Source organism: Phasianus colchicus, chromosome 5 (genome assembly GCF_987193195.1).
Source record: "Phasianus colchicus chromosome 5, bPhaCol1.hap1.1, whole genome shotgun sequence".
Classification (NCBI taxonomy): Eukaryota; Metazoa; Chordata; class Aves; order Galliformes; family Phasianidae; genus Phasianus; species Phasianus colchicus.
The window spans coordinates 52,860,952-52,883,633 of NC_143440.1; the positions used below are offsets into that span (position 1 = coordinate 52,860,952).

A 22,682-nucleotide genomic window follows, 5' to 3' on the forward strand; every position below is an offset into this window, starting at 1 on the left:
AGAGGACAGCAAGCATTTGGAGAACAGGGAAAGCAAATACTTCTCTCAAGAGACAGGAGCCATTATGCAGGTGAGCCATAACATCAAATCACATCCTGAAACTACAAAGCCTCAGATTTCAAGAGGCACTGAAGGTCTGATCCACAAGACTCTAGAAAGGACTATAATTTATGCTTCCCAAAAATGGAAACATACAAGAATATATACCTGCTCTAAAAACACAGATCATTATATAAACAACCAAAAATAAAGAAAGTCTCAGTTGTCACGATGTTAAGTTACAATCAATAGAAGGACAAATACTTACTGTTAAGAACGGATGCCGTGAGTTCTGTAAAACACGGTTTTCCGTCAGCGTGTGTGCTACTTCATCCTGAAACACAGGCAGAAGGAAATCACTACAGTGATTCTGCAGATCAGGGGGTTTATTTCAAACACTACTGGAGCAATTATTTACAAGTGCTCACAGTACCCTTGTTATGACTTTCCAGAAGGCTACAGCAAGAATGAACCATGTTCCCGACTTTCCCACCTACTCACCTTTGCTACAATAACTTCCTTCTTCAGAATTTTCATAGCATAATATCGTCCAGTTGCTTTTTCTTTAACTAAAATGACCTTTCCAAAAGTGCCTTTTCCCAGTAGCTTAAGGTATTCAAATTCATTCATGGTCTGTTAATGACACAGATAAGTAAGAACTGAGTTATATGAACTACCAATAAGTACATCATTCTCAGACTAAGATTTCTCATTCCTGTAAGAATACTATGCACATGCATTAACACTTTTGCTTAGCTAAAAACAGAAGTAGAAATAATTCTTCCATAGAAATCATAATCATAGAATCATAATCACAGAATGGTTTGGGTTGGAAGGGACCTTTAAGATCATCTAGTTCTACCTCCCTGCTTTAGGCAGGAACACCTCCCTCTAGAGCGGGTTGGTCAAAGCCACTCATCCAGCCTGGCCTTGAATGCTTCCAGGGAGGGGTCATCCACAACCTCTCTGAGCAACCTGTTCCAGTGCCTCGCCACCTCACAGTAAAGAATTTCTTCCTAATATCTAGTCTAAATCTGCCCTCTTCCAGTTTAAAGCCATTTCCCTTCCTCCTGTTGCTACATGCCCTTATAAAAAGTCCCTCCCCAGCTTTCCTGTAGGCCTGGTACATGAGTACCAGTACACTTAGGAAACATAATCAAACCAAGAAAAACCATAAACTGCCTGCTAACAGAAAACTCATTCACTACTTAGCATATTATCACTCTATAGACACTTTGATTGCTTTGTCAGCGCTCAGAAAGATTTGTATCTGCTCAGTCAAGGATGCAGAAGGCTAATGGCAGCTACAATTCAGAGTGACACATAAATAGTCACCCACATCAGTCCAAAACCAACAACATGACACAAGGCTGGCCGACATACACAGCAGCCTCTGGTGGATAGTTTATATTTTATCTTTAAAAATTTCATCAGTTTTGCCAAAACTGAAGCAAAATTATGAATGTAATGGGGGATGACAATAGTGAGACAAGGACACAAAAAATGCTTTGCTATAATCCAGACATGGCATTTGCACAGGAGAAGGTTAAATCAATTTTCAATTACAAGTGCCAATGGGAATCCTTTGGAAAATGGAAACCCAAGTAAGAGGCACAGATAGGGCACAAAAAAGGCTGAAGGAAGATGTCCAAAAGGACTCCAAAGGGCAGAGATCTACACTGGCACATACTGTTTCCATGCAAGCCAATTCAGTCATTACTCTACTCAATGCAAAAACCCAAGCTCTATGAACACTATGGATGGACATATCAGTGGTTGTCAGTAAACCCAGGCCCTTAATCCGGAGAAAACAAATCCACTGGATCCACCCTAAATCTGCATACTGCAGATACTGGTGTATACTGCAGTAGCCTGCAACAACACAGCACACAGAGTTTACACAGAGTCAAGGTACAGTGAAAGCTACAATTTCAGTTTCTGTTACTACAGGAAAATGGGCAAACTTCTTCTAGTTTTAAGCTGGCCTTAGAAGTCAAGCATTATATCCAAGTTTAGAATGCTGGCAAACCCAGTCAGGCTTTGATTGGTATCTGCTCATCTCTGACAATTGTTTCATCCAGAAGCCACGTCTACAAAAACTGCATAATTTTACAGGAACAGATGTGCCTTGATGATTGCTTCTTGTCTACATTCAAGAAGACCTAAAATTTATTGTTATTCCTGTTATGCTTGCTTACCACTTTGTGTTTTGGCTTTGTCATAGAAACTTCCATTTCTTCAGCACCTGAATTATCACTAGGAGAACCAGATCTAAAATCCATCATCTCTTCCTCCTGTTTCTTGAGGCTGTCTGCTACAGTTTGGATGGCTTTTGTCCATTCTTCCCTAGAAAAATACAAGCAATTATATCTGTTACTTGCAACTCCAGATTACTGTCAGCCATAGCAAGGGTCTCCAAGGAACACAGAAGAATTAATGCTCTCAAACACACCAATGCAATGTACACTGAATTATGCATTTTCAAGCACTATAAAAACACATTTTCAAGAGCATTTTCAGGCTATGTCTTTACCACTAGAAAATAAAAGGCAGCAGAAGTCCCAACACTCCATATCAACTTAAGACTCTTTAGCACATAAGACTTCTAATGCACTGTCAGTCATCAGGTCAAGATATGACCTAGTGATACAGAGATTTACATAACAAAAGCAGACTTGCCAAAACCAAGAAGTAGAAGGATCCCACGCCACACAGCACAAGCAATTAAACACAGCTCCTCCATTCCTACACTGCACTGAAACACGTATATCCAACTGCTGGGGGCACTATGCCACCTCTTCACACACATATCCCAAGTTTCAATGGCAAGGAATGTTCTAGGAGAAGTTTTAAGTTATTCTTCTCTTGGATAGATGGATGACAGCAGCTCTTTTGTAAAAAGTTTAGCAGAATGTCAGCAAAAACAGTGACAGAGGCACAGTTACAAGAAAGTTCCCACAGCCATTTCAGCAACTGCTGCTCTGCTATTGACCCCTTTAACTCCTATGCAGACCATCTTCCCTGCACTGAACTTTAGGAAATTTCATACCTTTGAAAACTATTCAAGTAAAAGTTTTTGGCATTCACCTCATTTCACTGCAAATGCACTGAGCACAAAATATATAACCCAGTGTCTCACAGGGTTTTGGGAAAACCCATAACGAGTGCAGCGGCTGAAGAGATGTTTTGTGGACTACGTGAATTTACCATTTTTTATTGTGTCTTTTGCAACTTTAAGGAACAGGATGTTGTGGTCTAGTTGAAATTTTGGGGGCACTGGCTAAACTCTTCGTCCTAGGACATCACAGGTAAACTACTCTCATGACAACAGGAATATAAATAAGTAGCCAATGCTGAGCAACGCCACACATGATCAGCAACGTACAGGAGAAGCCACACCATCCTAAGCAATGTCACAATGTTTTGTCACTGGCTGTATGAAATAATATAATGAAATATCAGATTAAAAAAAAAAATCATGCCTGACCATCTGAATTGGAATTTCTATTGGATGAAAACAGCGAAGTATTCGACACAGGGACCAAAGTCCATGGAAAAATTATCTGACATAAGATTCTAATACAACCTGTACTGATTACGTGTAAGATCTTTTATGGCCCATGCAGGTTTTTTGGGGGATTTTGCCTGACTAATACAGCATCCATTTCTATTTTGCAGATATAGGAGAAATCCAGGAAATCTTCCCTCATCTCCAAGAGGTAAGACAGGTGTACAGAATCACCAATTTGGGGTTAAAGAAAAAAAAAAAAAAAAAATCACCTCTTCTATGTGACGTGTCTCCAAAAGGCTGTTCAACATATGCTATCCAGCCCTCTCTGGGGCAGTAAGGTAATGCTAAACATAGGAATTTCTGGATGTTCTCCTATGCTCTCAGCAGAGACTCCTTAACTAAAAATCACAAACATAGTCCTTTATTTAAAAGTCATGTTTGTTATTCAGAACTGGCACAGAGAAGCTAAAGGCTACCTCTGCATCTCTTTCAGGATTTATTACTGACTTAGTTGAGATCATGACCTTCCTGAAGTCAATCTCTGATTTCTGGGATACCAGAATTTCACCTTCAGCTTTTACATCTCAAGTGTACACAACAGAGGTGACTAATGCCCAAGATCTGAAGCGTCACCGAGCTGACTCCATTGGTTAGGAGGGAACAAAACAAGACAGAAATTTCCCCAAGTGGAAACTGTTATTCACTCACTTTAGGGTCAGTGACTGCAAAGCTACTAAACGAAACAAGGACCAGTTTATTTTTCTTTGCTTTAATTTGATTTCTCTTTCTTCTGAATACTGTAATAGAATCAAAAGCGATAAATAAGTGTCTTTAAATCACTACACATAAAGGCTACGGTACAAAAAAGCAAAGAAAGTTAAAATCAAACACGTACCAGTATTATACCTACAGAGGACCATGGTTTTAAAATACTCCTTCCCCTAGGGCAATGATACTGGAATAATTTAAGTTCAGTTCCTGAAGAGCAAGTAAATATTTAAATACTCTGTAGTTGTAGAGTAGCTATGCTGGAAAACTCTTCTGTTAGGAGCTAAGAGATCAATTCTCTAATGATGAGAGCACAGGATGCATGCTCTTAGCTTTGTTTCCTAACAACTGAAATAGAAATCTGCACCTGCAGCAGATAACTATCACCTTTATTATCTAATTTGCATAAAACATTAGCAATCAGCAGTGATACTACTAACATTTTTTCCTTTAAAAACAAGGAGTCTGAAAAGAAATTAAAAGGTCAGCATTGTGACACAACTCAACTTTGCTTGCATCTCTTTCATTCGTGTTCATCCTTCCAGAAACTCCCAGGTCAGAAACACTTCACATACCACATAGTTCCCAGTAAGAAATGAAGCCTAACCTTCCAGAAATAACTACCTGTGTGCTGGTACAGACATACACCTGGCTTTTTTGGATATCCAAACCAACATCATTTCAGTGATAGACAATATCCTTCCTAAAAGCCAACCCCTCTTCAAGGAACCTTCTATGCTACAATTTTTGAGTGTCTCAGGTTTAGTTTGTTACTTTTCAGTCTAGATGTACATCACCTGGTAAATAAGAGCTTCAGGAAAGGTCTTACTATTAATGCTGAACGCTCGCATCTGCTTGTGCAAGTAGTTTTATGTATTAAATATGAATGAAACATACCGCTCCTCTGGAGTCTCCACATGAAATGTTCTTTCAATTACTGTGGTCCACTGGAGGCATCTAATGATAAATGTGTTTGGTTTAGGTCGTTCTGTCTTCATCAGCTGGCACTCTACCACAATCAAGGAAGAAAGAGTCATGGTACATAAGCAGGTTTAAATAATCATTTGTCTTTATTCTTATCTAGCAAACTGTTGCAATTAATCAGCCATTGAAATCTCTGTAAGTACTTCTTTAGGCAACTTGAAACAATTTACTGTGTTGATGAAACCAATAAATAGCTTGTGAGATAGTAATCTAAGCAGCACTGAGAACAAATTCTGCTTAGAAAGGCTCCATGTTTGGTCTGCCCGGAGAGGTAAGTAGAAATGTGTTGTGATGACACAGAAACCATTCAGACACAGATCCTACACTCCAAAGGTCATCCACCAACACATGGATAAAGTCAGCTGATAGCACAGCAATTACCTCCACTGAAATTAAAGCCAAGCCTCTACGTTCCCACCCTCTGATGTTCCAGACACAAAATCCAGTCTTTGGCTTTCAAGGAGTTGCTGGAAAGCGTATTTGGTCATTTTTCATTGCTCTGATGGAGATTAGACTCTGGCAGAAAGCATTTCGGCCCTCAAACATTAGAGGGAGCAACAAACTGCAGGCACCCCTCAGAAGAGACCCCATTCCAAACAGCACCCAGAGAGCTGCCACCGCTGTGCTCAGCTGGAAGGACTGTCATCCCTGTCAGCATTCAAGCAGCACCTCGAACCTTTGAGGAAATGTAGCCACATTCAAAAATACCACATTCTTCATAAATACGCCCCTTGAAGAGCTGAACGTGATTTATTTATTTTTAAGCAAAATAAACACATCTTCTGTTTCAATCTTCTGTAGGATATGATGAGTGCTTACCCTTCAAATTTGGGCACCTGATCAAGGGTACACAAACTATAAAGCAACCAAAACCAAACCAAATCAGAAGAAGGTTGATTAAATGACAGCAGAAGCCAAGGCACTACAGTTTCCAGATTTATATTAAAATAAAATCCAACGCTAATTAAAAAGTTCCTCTTCAAGCAAACTCAAAATAAAGTGAGTAGAGGGATAATGGGAGAAGTGTTCTTCCAATAACGATTCTTCCTAGCAGTTAATGAAACGACAAACTCACTGTGATTTGGTCTTCAGGGTCTGAATCAACTTCCAAGTGAAAGGAAGGCACTGAAAAGACAAGGAAAAATTTCTGCTTCCTGCCAGAGCTACAAACACATTCAGCTATACACAAGCTGAGGACAGGATATGGCCAGATTATTAATGTGGATTAACAGTCCACGTTAGTAGGGATCCACCGCTATCGTTAGGCTAACTTCATTATTGTGAAAATTTAGAGTGCTCAGTTTTAAATTCAAGCTCTTAATTAGCACCCAGATAAAATATTTACCACCAGTGTTTTTGGGTGCTGTATTTTGGCAATATATTTTGTGCCTCATTTGCTACTGGAATTATAAGGTTTTCAATGAGTATCTTTGCATTTTTCATGACAAGAAAATCTAATTTTTCTTTAGTAGCATGCTGAGGTTATACTGCATCCTACTAAAGTACAGCAATTAGATAAGAGAAAGTTTATTAATGAGTCATGAAAAGGTTTTAGTGTGATAAACAGCACTCCTTTATTCACTGAGATTAAAGGATTTCCACAAAACAATGTGGCTGTGCTTCCAGAACACTGTATTCTGCCTTCCAGCACCTCCAGCACCCTCTGCAGAACGGCCACTAATGCTGAACACAACTGCAGAACCTGGCACAGTCCAGTAAGCCCTGTTCTGATCAATTTAACTCAAGAAATCTCATTCCTGCTCCAAGATCTGCCACCTTAGCTAAGCTGCTCTTCATTTTTTTTGTTTGCTGTATCTCCCGTTTTTGCCTGACTGCTTAACACAACTAGATTAAGGCTGGGACTGTCCTCTATGAAACTGCACACTGCAGACACGACAGATACTGAATTTGGCTGAAGACTTATAGAAGAAAACAAGGCTATTTCCAATCTTCTGCAAATCCAGAACTCTTACTGCACTTATCCACAAGTACAATGTGATAAGGAAACAAACTGAAGGTGTTGCTTATATTTTTTTAACAGCCTTTAGATGCATATTCAGTGCCTCAGAATAAATACACTGAATAAGTGACATAGATACTTCAGTTAACCATGAGCTCTAAACTTTAACCATTTAATTTCAGCATAATAACCCACAGAAGATGTTGTCTGTCTCAGAAGGGGACCAAATAAATACCACTGCTCTTCCCCCAGGTCAGCACTGTTATCGATATCTGTTAAGCCTGCTGATCCAGCAATCTTTAATGCATGCAGCAAGACGAATAATAGAGATTTGTCAGTTAATAACCACTATAATTCAAGTATGTCACATAGAAATGTTTTGTTTAGTGAACAATATGCTGTCTAATTACCCTGCTCAATCATAACAGCACATAAGAAAAAATACAGAAAGCTTTATTTTTAACTTGCCTTACCAGTGCAAGGGCTGTACATGACAGGTTTCAAAAAGTTTGTAGCTCCCACTTTGCTGCATATGGGAAGAACCAGCACACGGATTTTATCACTCAAGTTAGGAAGCAGTGGGTTTTTTCCTACTTTTAGAACCAACTCTGTACTCTTTATTGTAGTTGGTAAGCAGAAGAAGCACCAAAGTTGTCTCCTATTATCATGTACAGCAACAGGCACTGCTATAGCAGAGCACAAATACAGACTCTGCATAATATCAGGTCTGATTCATGGCACATCTGGGGGTTCTGCTGTAAAAACATTCACATTTCATCTACGGGCTGATGGTCATTTACTCAATCTGACAGCAGTTTTTCCTGTCAAACAGGACAGCATATGTATCCTTCATTTGCAACGAATAAACAGCAGCCTGTTAAAAATGATTTAAATTGCTCTGAAGAACCTCTTGATTCTTTCCTGGTGTTTGGTCTTTTAAAGTAAGTAGGACAGAGAAATTGTTTCTAACAGGAATAGACACCAAGGCATTCAAATGTAAATTACCATTTTGTGTTTGAAAGACACTTAGTATTATCCCAGTGACTTTCTAAAATGTCACAATATTTGCTTCACCAGCACTTAAGCTAAAAGGCAGATTACTTGCAATGAAAGTGTCAGACTCTGCTCCCTATATAATGACATCACACTTTAAACCAATAATGTCAGGCATCCTTCCCATTCCTGCTTTGGTTTCTTTAAGGAAGGAGATAGGAAAAAAATTTAAAAAAAGGCAAGTTGGAAAAAAACAAAGGTGAATAAATAAGACTTCGGAAAGTCAAAAAGGAATACTGCATTGAGGTATTTTCTATTCTAGCATCACTGAGCAGATCCCCCCTGCCAAATAGCCCAGCATGGCTAAAGTGAGGAGGTGGGAGCCCTGAGACCTACATTTAAGTGGCCAGAATAGCAGCAGACTCAGAAAATGTGCCTACAGATCTGGCCATACTATGCCCTGTGATAAATGCCTGACTGCAGATATCCAGTCCTGCCCCAAAAGGACCACTCACTGTTGAGCAATTATGTTTTCAGCTGTGCAACAAAACCACTGCAGTCCACCCTCCTTTTGGACAGCCAGAGAAATAATCCCTTCTTCCTAAAAGGAATAGCCCTTTTCTCTCCATGCTGTTTATCACAATATACAACTCTTCTCAGCTACACAGTTTTAAGAGCTTATAACCTAATGGGCAAACATACACAGTAATCTAAGATTACAGTCGGTATGAAGGCTACTTACCTAACAGATTTACAACACAGGCTCTATTGGTTATTTATCTGCAGGGTCTCTGGAGCATAACTAACTATTTAGGTACCAGCACTTCTATTCCAACTATCTCAACACAGACACAGGTAAGACTTAGAAATCACAGTTAGTGCTCAAGTACCATCTTTCACAAGTTTGAAAAAAAATCACCAGTAGGTAACATCTAGGTAAAATAAACTACATAAGCATATCATTCAACTTCAAACATAGATACTCAGCTGTTTTAAAGGAGAAGCAGAGATTTTTTATTTTTTTTTTTAATAAAGCGATTCTTTCTTTATCACGTGGGCTTTTTAAACAAGTTTTCAAAGATATTGTCAAAACCCTTGTAGGTTGAAGGGAGAGGGCTTGAGATAAAGAAGACACTGATTGTAAAGCACATAAAAAATCCTATAAAATGAATGCACATTTTGCATTTATTGTTATTACTTTTCCATAACTGTTACTGGAAAAGATAGAGCATTATTAGACAATGTTAACTTTCACTGTTTTCTCCCAATTTCAATATCTCTACTTCTCATGGATTGGCAAAGTATGAATTAATATGAATTTTACGTTTTAAGTGAGAAGAGTCCCTTAGTTGTGGACAGAAAAACAGAAAAAATAACTTTTAGTTGCAAAGCTAAAGAAAGCCAACATTATTTTAGAGCAGAAGAGGGTAAAATTTTTAATCAGAAACATGGGACCCCTTCCAAAGAATAGACTGACAGGGACAGCCTGCCATCTCATTAAAAAAAATAAAAAAAAAAACCAACCTCTCTCTCACTAATTAACAAAAAAGTCAAGGCTATCATGATCAGGAGAAAAAAAAAAGGGACAATAAAAGGATCAATTCTAACAAAACGTTTAAGCTAAAGCCACCCCAGCTCCACTGACACGAGCCCTCTGCAGGCATCCTCTGCAGTGCAGAAGTGCAGAGCCACTCTCTGGCCTGAGAATTCCTGCAGAGCTTGCTCCAATTGACTCACGTGAACTCAACAAGTTAACTCAAGTGAAAGCACAAGGCAAGCAGTTCAAAGGGAAGAGTTGTGGTGCAAAACAAACCCGAGTAATGTAAGCGTGGAGGGTACCTAAAGGGAACCACACATCAGATGCTAACAACACTGCATGCCAGTGCCTATATGAAAAATTAAATCCCGGTGAGGCAACAACTGCTTCAGTGAGATCCACAGCACCGTAGTGACTCGTAGTGAGGAGCCCATCCCCACGAGCATCGAGGTCTTCCCGACCTGCCACTGGCTCTCCAGATAGGAGCCACTGCTAAGAACATCCTTCCACCCACCACCTCCCTGCAGTCCCTCTTCTGAGGGTACACCTCACTGTACAGGCATGTGTCTCGTCTTTTTGACAATGCTCTGATACCATGGCAACAAACTTGTTTATATATAAATGCCAAGACTGACAAGCTCAATTTGCCAAAAAAAGCAACATATTTCTGCTGTGAAAATCAATTTAAGTTAACTCTTTCTGAAAGCAACTTGGACAAAGGGAAGGCAACAGACATCCTTTTTTATTCCTTAGCCAGTGATCTGCGGTAAATAATTACTGTAAGTAACACAGTTAGCAGCAACAGAAGGGAAGCATCCTGCAGAAAGTGCATTTGGTAAAAGCCTCTGGCTACAGATCAAGTGCTGAATTAATTTATGAATTCACAGCTTTCCGCCACTGTTTTTTACCTTCTTGACCCATAAGGAGATACCCATCCAAAGGGGAAAGCACCATGTCATTAGTGAAGTAAAAATTCTAAGACAATTCTCTCTAAAATGAAGCAAAATTCCCCTAAACTCGCCTGGCATCCTGCACTGGAGCACACCAGGCAACAGCAGCACGCCCATTGCTTTTGCTTTCCCTATCATCATTCCCAACAGGTATATATCATTATCAGAGAAAACGAACATTTGCATTGGTGCTGCACAGCCAAAGGCACTCCAAAACAAACCTGCTCAAACCTCTCAGCCTGGAAATTGTCAAGAAAAGGGTAAATGTGGCACTGAGGGACACGTTTTAGTGAGCATGGTGGGGATGTGTTGACGTTGGACTGGATGATCTTGGAGGTCATTTCCAACCTTAACAACTCTACGGTTCTATGAAAAGATGAATCCCGTGCATCCCTGCAACAAGAAGTAAAGTGCCCTACTCTTCCCTCTGCAGAGCTTCCAGTAGTCATCAGAAACAGATTACTGCTAATAACAGGTGCCACAATGATCTATTTTTAAGTAGTGAAATGAGACACAGGCAGATCATGAGAGAGGAAAGATCAAGAACTGGAAAAAATAAAAGCTGGAAGTATGAAGAGAAAGGTTAAAAACACGAGCAAGAGAAGGAAATATTCCTCAGGTTCTTTTATCACATCCTGTGCTGTGGCACCTGAGCAAAGACGGAAATGTTTGCAAAGGACAGAGTGCAGAGGTTAGGAGATATTATTATTTGCAAACCTTTCTGTTGGCTCTAAAAAAAGAAATGTGGTTTTGTTTTCAAAAGGAAGAAAAAACAAGCATGTTTTATTAAAACCAGAGCTTGTTCCATGCTATGCTACCAGTCAAATAATTTCAATTGATACTAGTGCCCCTTGCATCCAGATCTGGTGGCTGAAAGGCTTTGGCTGTGCCTACTTGCCAAGTACCACAAACTTGGGTTAATACTTGCTCAATAACAGACAAACAAAATTGTAACAAGTAAACCTGTTTTATTCTACAACCAGAGACCGTAAATTAGTAGCAAACTTCAAAACCCCTACAGCATCAAACCTACACAGTCATTACTGAGAAACATGGTGTTGTTTTGTTGTGTTTGTTTTTTTTTAAATCTAAATTAGATATATTAGCCTGGGCAGACTTGAACGTTACTGATGCAGATTCCCAGGGCTATGACTGGGATGTCAGCCCCCAACTGGATGAAAGAGCACATAAAACCACTTACGAGCTACAGAGAAGTTATTTAAAGGCGATTCTCGTTGGTCAACATCTTGCGGTCGTTCCTTGTAGCCAATGAACGTGCCATCATTCTTTAAAAGAAAATACCGAGGCCTCCATGTTTTGATATATTCTCCTGCAAAAAACAAATGGGAAAAGAAAGATATCATCAGAAAACACCCCACAATACTGATTCATCAATCTATATTTTTTTTAAGTATTGAAACTCCAACTCCTGACATATCAGCAGCATTAAGAACATTCAGTTCATTCTGATACAAGCAGTGGAAAAATACAGGCACTGAGTCAGATATTTTTAGTGATGCTACCCATAAGAATGGGATTTCACAAAAGGTAAACAGCTCTGTTTTGTTCTTCTATCTATTCCTATTTCCATTCAAATTCTACAACATCTGCCTTAAACGCATTTTAAATTTTTAAAAAATCAGAGCAGATGTCCTATGTATTATTTTTGCTATTGTCATTTTTCATACTGACAAGTGGAGAAATTTTTTTCATTTACATTTTGCAGTGCAAGTATTTTAAACAACAATGGGTAATTTACTAATTAGTCAACTGCTTTATCAAACCAACAGTCATTTTTAGAACATAAAAAGATAATTCTCTGCTTACGTTACATAACATCACTCACTCCTCTCACAACATCTGAAGCATGAAACATGAGATGATATATCACAGTACAAAAGGAGAAAACACTGGATGATGTATAGCCACCACAAACAAGAAAATAAGTATCTCTTCTGAAATACACCCCGTTTTTGTTTTAGAGAGGACATCCCTTGACCACATCGTGCTACTAATCATTTGAGTAACACTGAGCAGATACCAGTCAATGACTATCACAGCTATGTTCTAAACCTTCAGCAGTTGAAGAAAAGCGGTGATTAAAACCTCAAGTGAGTTATCAGAGTGATTCAACTGGGCTTCAAGGATGGCAGACTGGAGTTCCATCTACATCTATTCTAGGAGTCAGTGTGCATCAGTTCCCCCTTGTGCTCTCTACTCATGCTATTCCCAGATCTCTAGGTAACATTTCTATACAGCTGAATCACAAAAGCCTCACTCCAGGTGCTACTCAACCCACAGTACAAGCCACGTTTCACCTTTGCCCATCCCTACCAACAACTGATGTAGAAGAGAGAAAACAAACCAAAGCTGTCACTGCGAACCACCCACAGCTGGGCAGCAGCTGCAGCCTCCTCCCTGCAGTAGGGTTTTGTGTTCGTCTGTTTGATCAACAGCAGGGAGAGGATGAGGGAGCAGACCAGACACCAAGCATCGCTCAGGTGAGCAGCAGCAGGTCTGAGCATCTCCCTAGCACCCACTGCCTGCTGTTTCACCTGCCGGTGAGCAATTTGAGCAGCAGCCAAGAGCAGGGAGAAGAAAGGGCTCCCTAAATTTACTGGCTATAGCAACCTGCTTTTCTCCCAGGTGCCACTCGCATCCTGACTGTTGCTTTCAAGTGTTTAGCCTTAGTGGTTAGGCCTTTAACTTCCTATTCTAAAGTAAGAAACAAAAATTTACTGAGTTACCCTTCAAAAAATATCTATTTGCACTGATTCAACAACACAGTCAAAACAGATGAGAGTAAAAGAAACGGAAACAAACCTATGCAGTATTTCTTTTAAAGACATCAGTTGCAGCTGCAAGTATCATACTGACCTAGAAGAGTTTTACAAAAATGTCTGTGTCACTATAGGAATTTCAGCAGGACTCACCTAGAGCACTGTCATGGCGTTTATAGGCAAGGTTGTAAATGTAGAAGGTTTTGTTGTCACCTTCTTAATTTTGACCTTAATTAAAAGCTGAGAACTTTCTGGGGTCAGTAGGAGATTATGAAGCCTTTCACATTTAAATTATCAATCCAACTCAGCCCAGATCAGTGAGATTACTCCAATCTCATTACTATTACACCACAGATGGGACTACAGGAATAAGAAAACAGAATGCACTTGGCCCAGTGCCTATTGGAGAGCTCTGCCAGGTAAGCAGCTGTCGGGACTCTGCGACATACCTGCCACACTGGTGTTTTCTTCTCTTGATCTAAGCAAACCCAGAAGAGCTAGGACTTCCATCACATGCCTACACTGATGACTAAATCCCCACTGGACGGTATATTAAAAAAAAACAAAGAAAAAAAACTAATAACCAACTAGATGAGGGGCAAGTTAGAGAGTGTTAGAGTCTTGCCTAATGTATGTTACGCATCTTCTCAGTCAATATTAACAGGAGACATGAACTATTTATTTTTTTTTAAAGATATTCTGAAAATAATACCTGGTTATTTTCAGTGAAACATGCATAATTTTACACCAAATCACACTCAACTGTCACAAGAGTCTCCTCCTCTCCCTTATCCTATTTTATGTTTTATTAGAGGCTTATGTTTGGCTCTAATACTTTCTTACAGCTTTATTCCACTGATCTGTTTCTGTTAGAAATACATCATCTAACAGGATTAATCACACAGTCCTTAAAATGGTGTATTCCATATGTTCCACACACACCATCATCTTCCACACTCGCTCTTTCTGCCCCATCCCTGGAGGTGCCCAAGGCCAGGCTGGATGGGGCCCTGGGCAGCGTCATCTGGTGGGAGGCAACCAGCCCACTGCAGGGGGATAGAATGGGGTGGGCTTTTAAGGTCCCCCCCCAGCCCAAACCATTCTGTAATTCTACTGTTCTACAAGTCTATCATTTACCTTTCACTGGAAATGAAAGAACAAGCAGTTCATTAGCATTTCACAAGGACCACTCCACTCGGACCTAAGTTCACTTATTGCTTTAGCTGGTTCAGGTTCCTCATCTAACTTTTTAATTTGTAAATAAGTAAATAAACTTCTTTTTCCACGTCTGGAGCTTAATGAATGCTGCAACATGGCAAGCTTACACATTATTGATTATTGCTCTTGCCAAGGACAGTATGAGGCACACTGCAGCATCTGCAGTGTACATTTTATTATGTAACAAGCTCTGAGGCTATACTTCTGCACCTTGCAGCAGCATGACAGTGCCTTGTTCGTGACACCCCCATCAAGTTAGCTGTTAATCTGATCTTATAAAGAAGTTGGAACTAGCTCTCATTCTTCTCTTCTGAAATTCAGATCACCAAGACAGTCATCAACAAAACATACAAAGTGAATATTCTTAGGAAGCAACTTTACATCCTTTTTAGTAACTAAATCAGCAGAAACACTACAAACTTTCTACAACCTGACCAAAAAACACCTTTTCCTTCCTCATTAAGCCGCCGTGCCTGAAGAGCGAACTGAACTGTTTCAATTTTTGTCCTGTGATTTTTGTTCCTGTTGCGGTTTTGTTTTTAAGAATAATAAAAGCAAGAAGTTGCTTGAAGTCACTCATGGTATTAGCTATGTCGTTTCTCTAGAAGAAACAGACAGAGTAAGCACAAGCATGTGTGGCAGATTCTATTAGACAACATTTAATAACAATAATAATGATCCACCATGGAAAAGTGAACAATTTACAAAGCAAAACATTTTTTCCTCTGTGATTCATTGCTTGTGTAATGCCCTGGCAGAGCCTTCTTTGTTTTCAGTAACAGAATGCTAACACTGCAGAGAGAGAAAAGCAAAAGCATGAGTTGTAAATCCTACATATAAAATCCTGGAATCAAACAGACTCCTCTATAACTCGCTGGCTTTATTATTTAAAACCTTTATGTGTCGTTCTGTTTACTCAAAGCAATTTTCAAGTTGCAAAGATTCCCAAACTGTACATATCTGCAAATACACACCAAGACTGTTATAGACTGATTTCACTTTATTGCTTTGTGTCTGCCCCCACACACTGCATATTAAAATACTTAATACACGCTCAGAATGTAAATCCACCTCATGCCAAAGAAGCTTTTCCCAGTAACACGTACTGCAGAGCACACTTACGCCTGAATATTTTGGAAAGTCAAACACAAAACTCTTCTGGTTCATGAAAAGTTAATTCTGCTGAGGATTTACAATAATGCAGGGTTAGGTTATTTTCCTCTGCTCTCCCCAACAGTATCTCACCGAATCTGGAGCTGTCTACCACTGATAGAGTGTCTAACATCAGAAACAGCTGCCACTCCCTGGGAAGCTTACGGGGTAAGTGGAGAATAATGAGCAGCAAGCACCAGCAGAACAAAAGAAAATCCATCTTTATTTACCAACTGCTGCATGCTTGTTGCTGCATCAAGCTCATTCAAAGCCAACGCCACACCCTTTAATTCGGAACAGACTATACTTAAGAAATCGTTGCTTATTTTTCTAATCAACTCATACATACCAATGGTTTAAAAAAATCATTAGGTTAACCAAGTCAGCATCCAACGATACCCTTGATATTTAGAGAAGTCCTGGACCTGCTATTAACTTTCCTATGCCCCAAAGTAACCAGAACAAGCCCAGCAACACCGAGCAAGAATGAGGTCTCAGTTACATTAAGCACGCTCTATCGGCTACTACGAATCTATGGATAAATAATGCATTTTACATTCTGCTTTGAGTATCAAAAGCGGCATCATTAATTACAATTAAAGGTAACACTCAAAATACAAGGGCTTTAAGTTATGCAAGCCTCTGGTCCGTTCCCACACACTCTGAAGACACGCTGCATTCCTTGATCGTGCAGCACACAGCCAGCCGAGCGAGACACGAAGGCTGTGCCAAGTGCGGCGCTCATGTGCCACTGGTCAGAGACAGACTGAGTCAGTTCTAAAACTTCAATGGCAGCAGAGAGTGCTCTGCACCCTGTCTGCCTAATAAGGCTTCTCTGAGGCAGATGCCAGCTTCCCTCAAGACGTGAAGCTTTCAGGAGCTGCCATCTCATGCACGCTGGCATGTCTGGAAAGAGGAAGGTGGATTTACAGTTAGTTTCTGCTGGTTGAGTAAATCAGTATCCACTCACTGGCAAACCAGCTCAAATCAAAACAGATTTCCAAAAAGAAAGCAGGGCTCGAATTTCTCCTTTGCATTTCTATAGCGCTCAGAAGCACACCATTCCTAAGCACAGGGAGCCAATTCTGGATCGTAAATACTTGATACTAGACAATTAAGCAAGGCAAGAGCAACCCAAATGAAAAATCTGAATTCACTTTTTATTTTTCAAATAGCTGCTCAGACATCCATTGGGCTGCTGCAGCACTCTTCCTTCCCCCCGCCTCCACAAACTGTCAAAACAAGAGGTTTCAAAACAGCGCCAGGTTTGAGGTAGCTTTTTTAGGAAAGAAGAAAAAAAAACAACAGGGCACACTAATGTCTTTCCCAACACGCTCACGGAGAGAGGAGGACCTCTGCTCTGTCTGCCTATTCAGAGGAGTACAGAAGGGGGCCAGTTCTTTGATTATTTTTTTTTTCTTGGTCACTCTGGATGAGTTCTCAGTCCTCGCCTCCAGCGTACAGCTGCGGCCGTGTCGCCCGTGCCCTGCATCTCAATGAGGCGGCTCAGACTGCAGCCCCGGGTGCTCCCCAATGGGGAGGTCAAGCCTGAGTCAGCAGCCCGTCTGCAGCCGCCCCGGCGGGGACCCCGCCGGCACAAGGAGCTAATTCAGGGCACCGCAAATCCGCTCCCCGCTTTATGCCGAGCCGCTCCGCGTGCAGCTGGATGGCAGCGCAGTGCGGGCGACGGGACAATGATTGACGTTGTTGCCAACAGGTTAAGAAGAAATGCCTCCTCCTCCTGCACGGCTCCGGCTATTCTGAAGCGGCGGCTGTTTCTCACGCTCGCACAAAGCTACGATATATGGCACCTGCTTCATTATCATCTCTTCGGGGAATTTGGGGAGGGAGGGGAGGAAGAGGGAGGCTGGAGGTGGGGCAAAGGGGAGCGATTCAATGTTCAGCCCGACAAAGGGAGATCTTCGCACCGCACTCAGAGCCAGTGCCTTTAAAGCCAGCACGCTGCAGCTCCTCTTCACCTGGCATCCCACATCTGTAAATTAACTTTGGAAAACAACAAATAACGCCGACTTCTCGCTTCCCGCAACGCTATACGTGAGCTGGGTAGGAAAATACATGTACCCGATGGTGCCTCAGTCTTTAGTTACGCAACAGCTCAGAAGTAAAACCCTTAACGAAAGCAAGGAACGGATGCTCTGATTGACAAAGCCAGGCCATGGGAGAGATCAAAACTCAGATTATGGAGAAACAAAATCAGGTTGTCACCCAATGCTTTACTCATGGACAACTGCCACATTCCGATTTCATCTCTTTCAAAGGATCTGAGATCACCACCACACACAGAAGACAACTTTTTTTTTTTTTTTTTTTTTTAACAAAACCACTGTATTCCAACTGCAGGGTTATGTAAAACTCAAACACTGAGGTTTATCTTTTTTTTTTTTTTTTTTGTGCTGAATTTCAGTTTAGAAGGTCAAAAATGTTGGCATATTGCTTACAGCAATCAATTTAAGCAATACCAGATATTCCCAAAGGAATGAAAGAGAATTAATCAGCATGTAAAAAAACTCCTTACTCCTACCTTTGGCACAGCTTAGTCAGGCTAGTCCTAACCTACAGCTGTCTCCAGTGGGAGAAGATGTAAATGAAGTTTCATTAAAAACAGCAGTTTTAAGAATTTGCTACATAAATTACAGGAAGTTAGGAAGTGATTTCTTCAGCCATGCTGAAAACCTAAGAGTGAATTTCATCTCTGTTACCTTGTGGTGGGAGCAAAAGGAGTTAAAGCTACCACGAGGTGTCCAAGGCAATTAGAGAGGTCTGTCCTGTAATAGGCTCGCACTGAACTGAACACAACAAAGCACTCCTGTAACAAAGAGAAAATGCCATCATGTGTGCCTCTGCTTTTGACAGGTGCCCAACTCTCATTTTTATAAATAAATAAACATGACAGAGGATGTGTCAGATTCACTGAACTGAATTAAATCTGCTCGGAACAATTATTTCTCCCCAAGTAATTTTTACCTTGACACTATGATGGAAAATAGCACAAGCAGCTAATGAAGCACTTAGGCTAATAAACCTCTGTAACTTTTTAAATATCTTCCTTTAGATAAAGGAGGTTCCTCCAACTTTCCTCGAGCTCAACATGAAGTTAATACAATCAGCACTTCTGTAAATCAGGCTCTTAAACACAGTGAATGTATTTATAAAAGGGCGTGACATAATCCTCCCAAGATGTTATGATCTCTACTAAGAACACAAAGCACAAAAAGCCAACACCAAAACACACCACGCCCTGGTGTATTTGAACAAGGAAGAGCTTTTCTATACATCATCTAAAAGCTGATTTAATTACTTCATCTCTTAGCAGAAGCATCCATAACAGTGATTCCTGTACTTATCTGAAGGCATGCCTTAAGTGAATGGGACATACTCAGTTATGTTCTTCAGCAACGTCCTCTCCAGAAACCTTTTGGACAGTGCAACCAGGGACAAAGCAATGGAACACACACAAGCCAAAGCTCTTCCACATTTTAAACAAAATAGGTCCAAAAGTATCACCTCTAGCTTGTATTCCCAAGCTGCCTACACACAGCACACAGAGGGTCCTTGAGGAAGGCACCTCTAATTGAGTAAAAAACAATTTGAGGTCTCCTCCCCCTCTCTGCCCCACTAAAATCCTCAGGTTTGTGCAGGGCAAGCCATTAAGTTGGAGGGAGCTGGTGGGATGCAGCCATACACAAAGGGCTGCACCAAGAACTTGAGAGTTCCAGGCTGCCTCTTCCAGGCTCACATTCCTGCATCATTGTGCCATTCGTAAAGCAGATCAAAACCTTGGGGAACTGTAAAGAAATGGCAGGAAAAAAAAAAGCTAAAGGCCATCAGAAGAGATTTATGGCAGCAGCTTTGCTAAAACAGATGATATGGACAAACTTCAGAGGCAGTTTGAAACCAAATCAAACCAAACCAAGCTCTATTTGTAAAAACTGAGCTGCTGACCTTGGACTTTCACAAATAAGCATTTTATGTAGGGTAAGATATGAACACATCACATTGTTATCCTTTAGCTTCTGGATTTGAGTCCTAATTTTCAACATAAATAAATACACAGAGTCATTTTAGGCCGCTTACAATACAAACTCAACCAGTAATGGCATGACCATGTTGTGCTTTAGGAAATTTCTTAAAAGCGCCAAGAAAAGAAAAAAAATCAATGCAGAATTTAAAACATTTACACAAACAGCTACTGGATAAATACTTCATAGAAAGATGCTGCAGAGCTAAGCCAGGCAAATATTTCAGTGACAAAAATAAGAAACAGCATAAAAAAGTGGAGCTGCTTACATGATTGGGACTAATTTGGATTTCCTTTCTCATTTCTTCATTAGCAAGTCTCCAAAATCCAGGAAGAACACACTGAGAGCAGGCTAGTTCTAATAAAAAGCTTAATTTATCTTGAGTCGTTTAACGGCCATCAATGAAAGAATTACAAGCACTTTCCAGAAAGTAAGTCCTAATATTTGTTATCATGGCAACCTCCTGGTTTCACCTCCAAATTTAGTATTCTGAGATAACTTCCACTGAGTCACTACCCTAAACTCAGCAATGGAAGTATCCTTCAGATAAGCAACAAGACTGCCTGGCTCAATTTAGAGGAATTCTGCAAAGTAACTTAACTGCATATTGTGAATTTGTGAAAGCAACTTCAACACTGGGAAATGTGAGAAGGAATGCTCCTCCAAGCTTTGGTGCTGAGCTCAGCCAAGCAACACAGGCACAGGAAACCTCGCCAAGGATTCCCCTCTCTTAGCAAGGGCTGGCAGGGGGACAGCCTGCCCAGTACCAGGGAACAGGAGGGTACCTACAAGGCACCCCAAAACACAGCACAGCTGCAAGAAGTGCCAGCAGCTAGAACGTACAGCCACAGAAATGTGTCATCTCACCCAGCCTTCAAGTTCCACTTGAATTTTTATGTTCTTGTCACTGCTAAACAGTTTTGTCACCACATGGGTGAGAGAAACCAAGGAATGTAAGGCAGAAAGATCTGCTAGGGCCAGCTTGGGGCCTGGATTCAGATGTGCTGTCACTGTGAAGCAGCGTGCATTCCACCCTGCTGCTGCACCAGGGTCACAAGCTCAGTAAGACACATTTCTGTCACCTACAGAATTATCAGAATTATTTTAATTTACAATATGTAGCAAAAACATTGAGCTTAAGTATAAAGAAAAAGCAAAATTCCTGGCGAAGCTCAGTGGTACCACAATTTACTACTCTAATACTGAAGTGTATGAATATAAACATGACAATTCATTTTTGAACCCCAAAATCATCCATTCTAATAAGCTCATCACAGAATTCCCTAACAGCTCTAAGCAAGATGTGTTACATTCAGTCATGTGAAAATCTGCTTCTTATAGAAGGAGGAATGAAAAATAACTGATGCAGCTGAATAAAGACCCACCTACCTTGATAGCACTACCATGAATTAATTTTCATATTGCAACAGCATCTTGAAACAGCTTCTTGGTATGTTAAAGCCACTGTTCATTAAATAAAGCAGCAAAAATAGAAGGCATACACCACACAAAAGCAAAAAAAGTAGATGGGCACAGGAAGATGAGAGCATGAGTGGTGCTTCCCAGCCTGTAGTGCCCTACCCTGTTATATTGGGAACACGTGGCTAAAATTCCAGATGTCTGTTTTCTTACTAAAGAACAGAAGCAAAGCAAAAACCAAGACAGTCCCTTGCCTGGCTGAGTTCAGCTACCCTTGAAGTTTGTTGATGAACTTGCAAAAACTACAGCAGCTGTCCAGGAGAGTTAGAAAACCATATATTAAGGATGAGAAGGAGAACACTAGAGAGCAATACGTAAAACTTCAAACTCACATAAAAACGAAAAACCTAAAGGTCACCTGGGGTAGCATTCCTAAAGAAGGTCATGTGGGGCAATGTTCATGCCTCAGGGACTTCTGCAGTGGACGGAGCAGGTACATGTGCAGCAAAGCCCACGTGCAAACCCCACTTTGTAGCTTGCTGCTTAGCACATGCTTAGGATGCAGCATTTCCTTCGTCTTGGTCCTGATCTGATGCCACACCTTGTGCAGCAGCTGCTAGGGGCTCCTCCATTCTGCAGGGGTCAAGCCAAGCAAAGCCACCCTAGAAAAGCTGCTGCCAGCAAGGTGGGAGGGAAGCTGGAGAAAGAGAGAGGACAGAGGCCAGCTGCAGTGAGGGGAATGGATGAGCTGAGCCTCAGCTGCTCTGACTGAAGCCTACTGCATCTGAGAGGAGGGTTCTGAAAAAGGGATGTACTGCATGCTTCCAGCACTAGGTCTCTGCAGGCAGGATGATGGCACTGGGCTGCAGACAGGTTCAGCCCAGCCCATGGGCATAGCATTGCTACTCGTTCAGAACCTCATTCTTGGAGCATGACCAAATCCAATGCAAAACATTTTAAGCAGCTGCACTACATCCTTTAAACACACTCACACACACACAGGTATGTTAAACAGAGCTGGCACAGAGCCTATTAGGGAGCACATAACGTCACTGCAATGACCCTGCTCTTTTACAGGCAAGCAGAGCCAATTCCTGCAGCAGAAACTCCAAGGTCAGGCTGACCATGAAGCCTCAGCTCACTCTCTGTTTTGGGGATGCTGTAAAGTTTAGATTATTCCTAAATTTGCTTTACTGCATTTTTTCCCCACCACCATCACTTCTGCAATGAAAATAAAAAATTAAGACTGGGATTATAATTTCAGTATCAATACAATACAAAAAAAAAAAGTTTCCAAAAAGCAGCCACAGAACACTTGCAGCAGTTAATCT

The 22,682-nt window shown here is 40.8% G+C and overlaps 1 protein-coding gene across 4 annotated transcripts in view; it reads right to left on the minus strand.

The window, feature by feature from the left end:
* The window catches only part of AKT1 (AKT serine/threonine kinase 1), a 71,506-nt gene that overhangs the window by 21,408 nt on the left and 27,416 nt on the right, over positions 1-22,682 (minus strand). For 3 of the 4 annotated variants that reach the window (XM_031592902.2, XM_031592899.2, XM_090141731.1), the window contains 5 exons: positions 11,944-12,072; positions 5,216-5,327; positions 2,238-2,385; positions 541-672; positions 308-373 (listed from right to left, as the gene is read on the minus strand). In XM_031592902.2, coding sequence (XP_031448762.1) covers positions 308-373; positions 541-672; positions 2,238-2,385; positions 5,216-5,327; positions 11,944-12,072 — 587 coding nt within the window. Of the gene's footprint in view, positions 1-307; positions 374-540; positions 673-2,237; positions 2,386-5,215; positions 5,328-11,943; positions 12,073-18,612; positions 18,720-22,682 lie in introns of those variants that run through there. The other variant, XM_090141732.1, reaches the window with a different exon arrangement.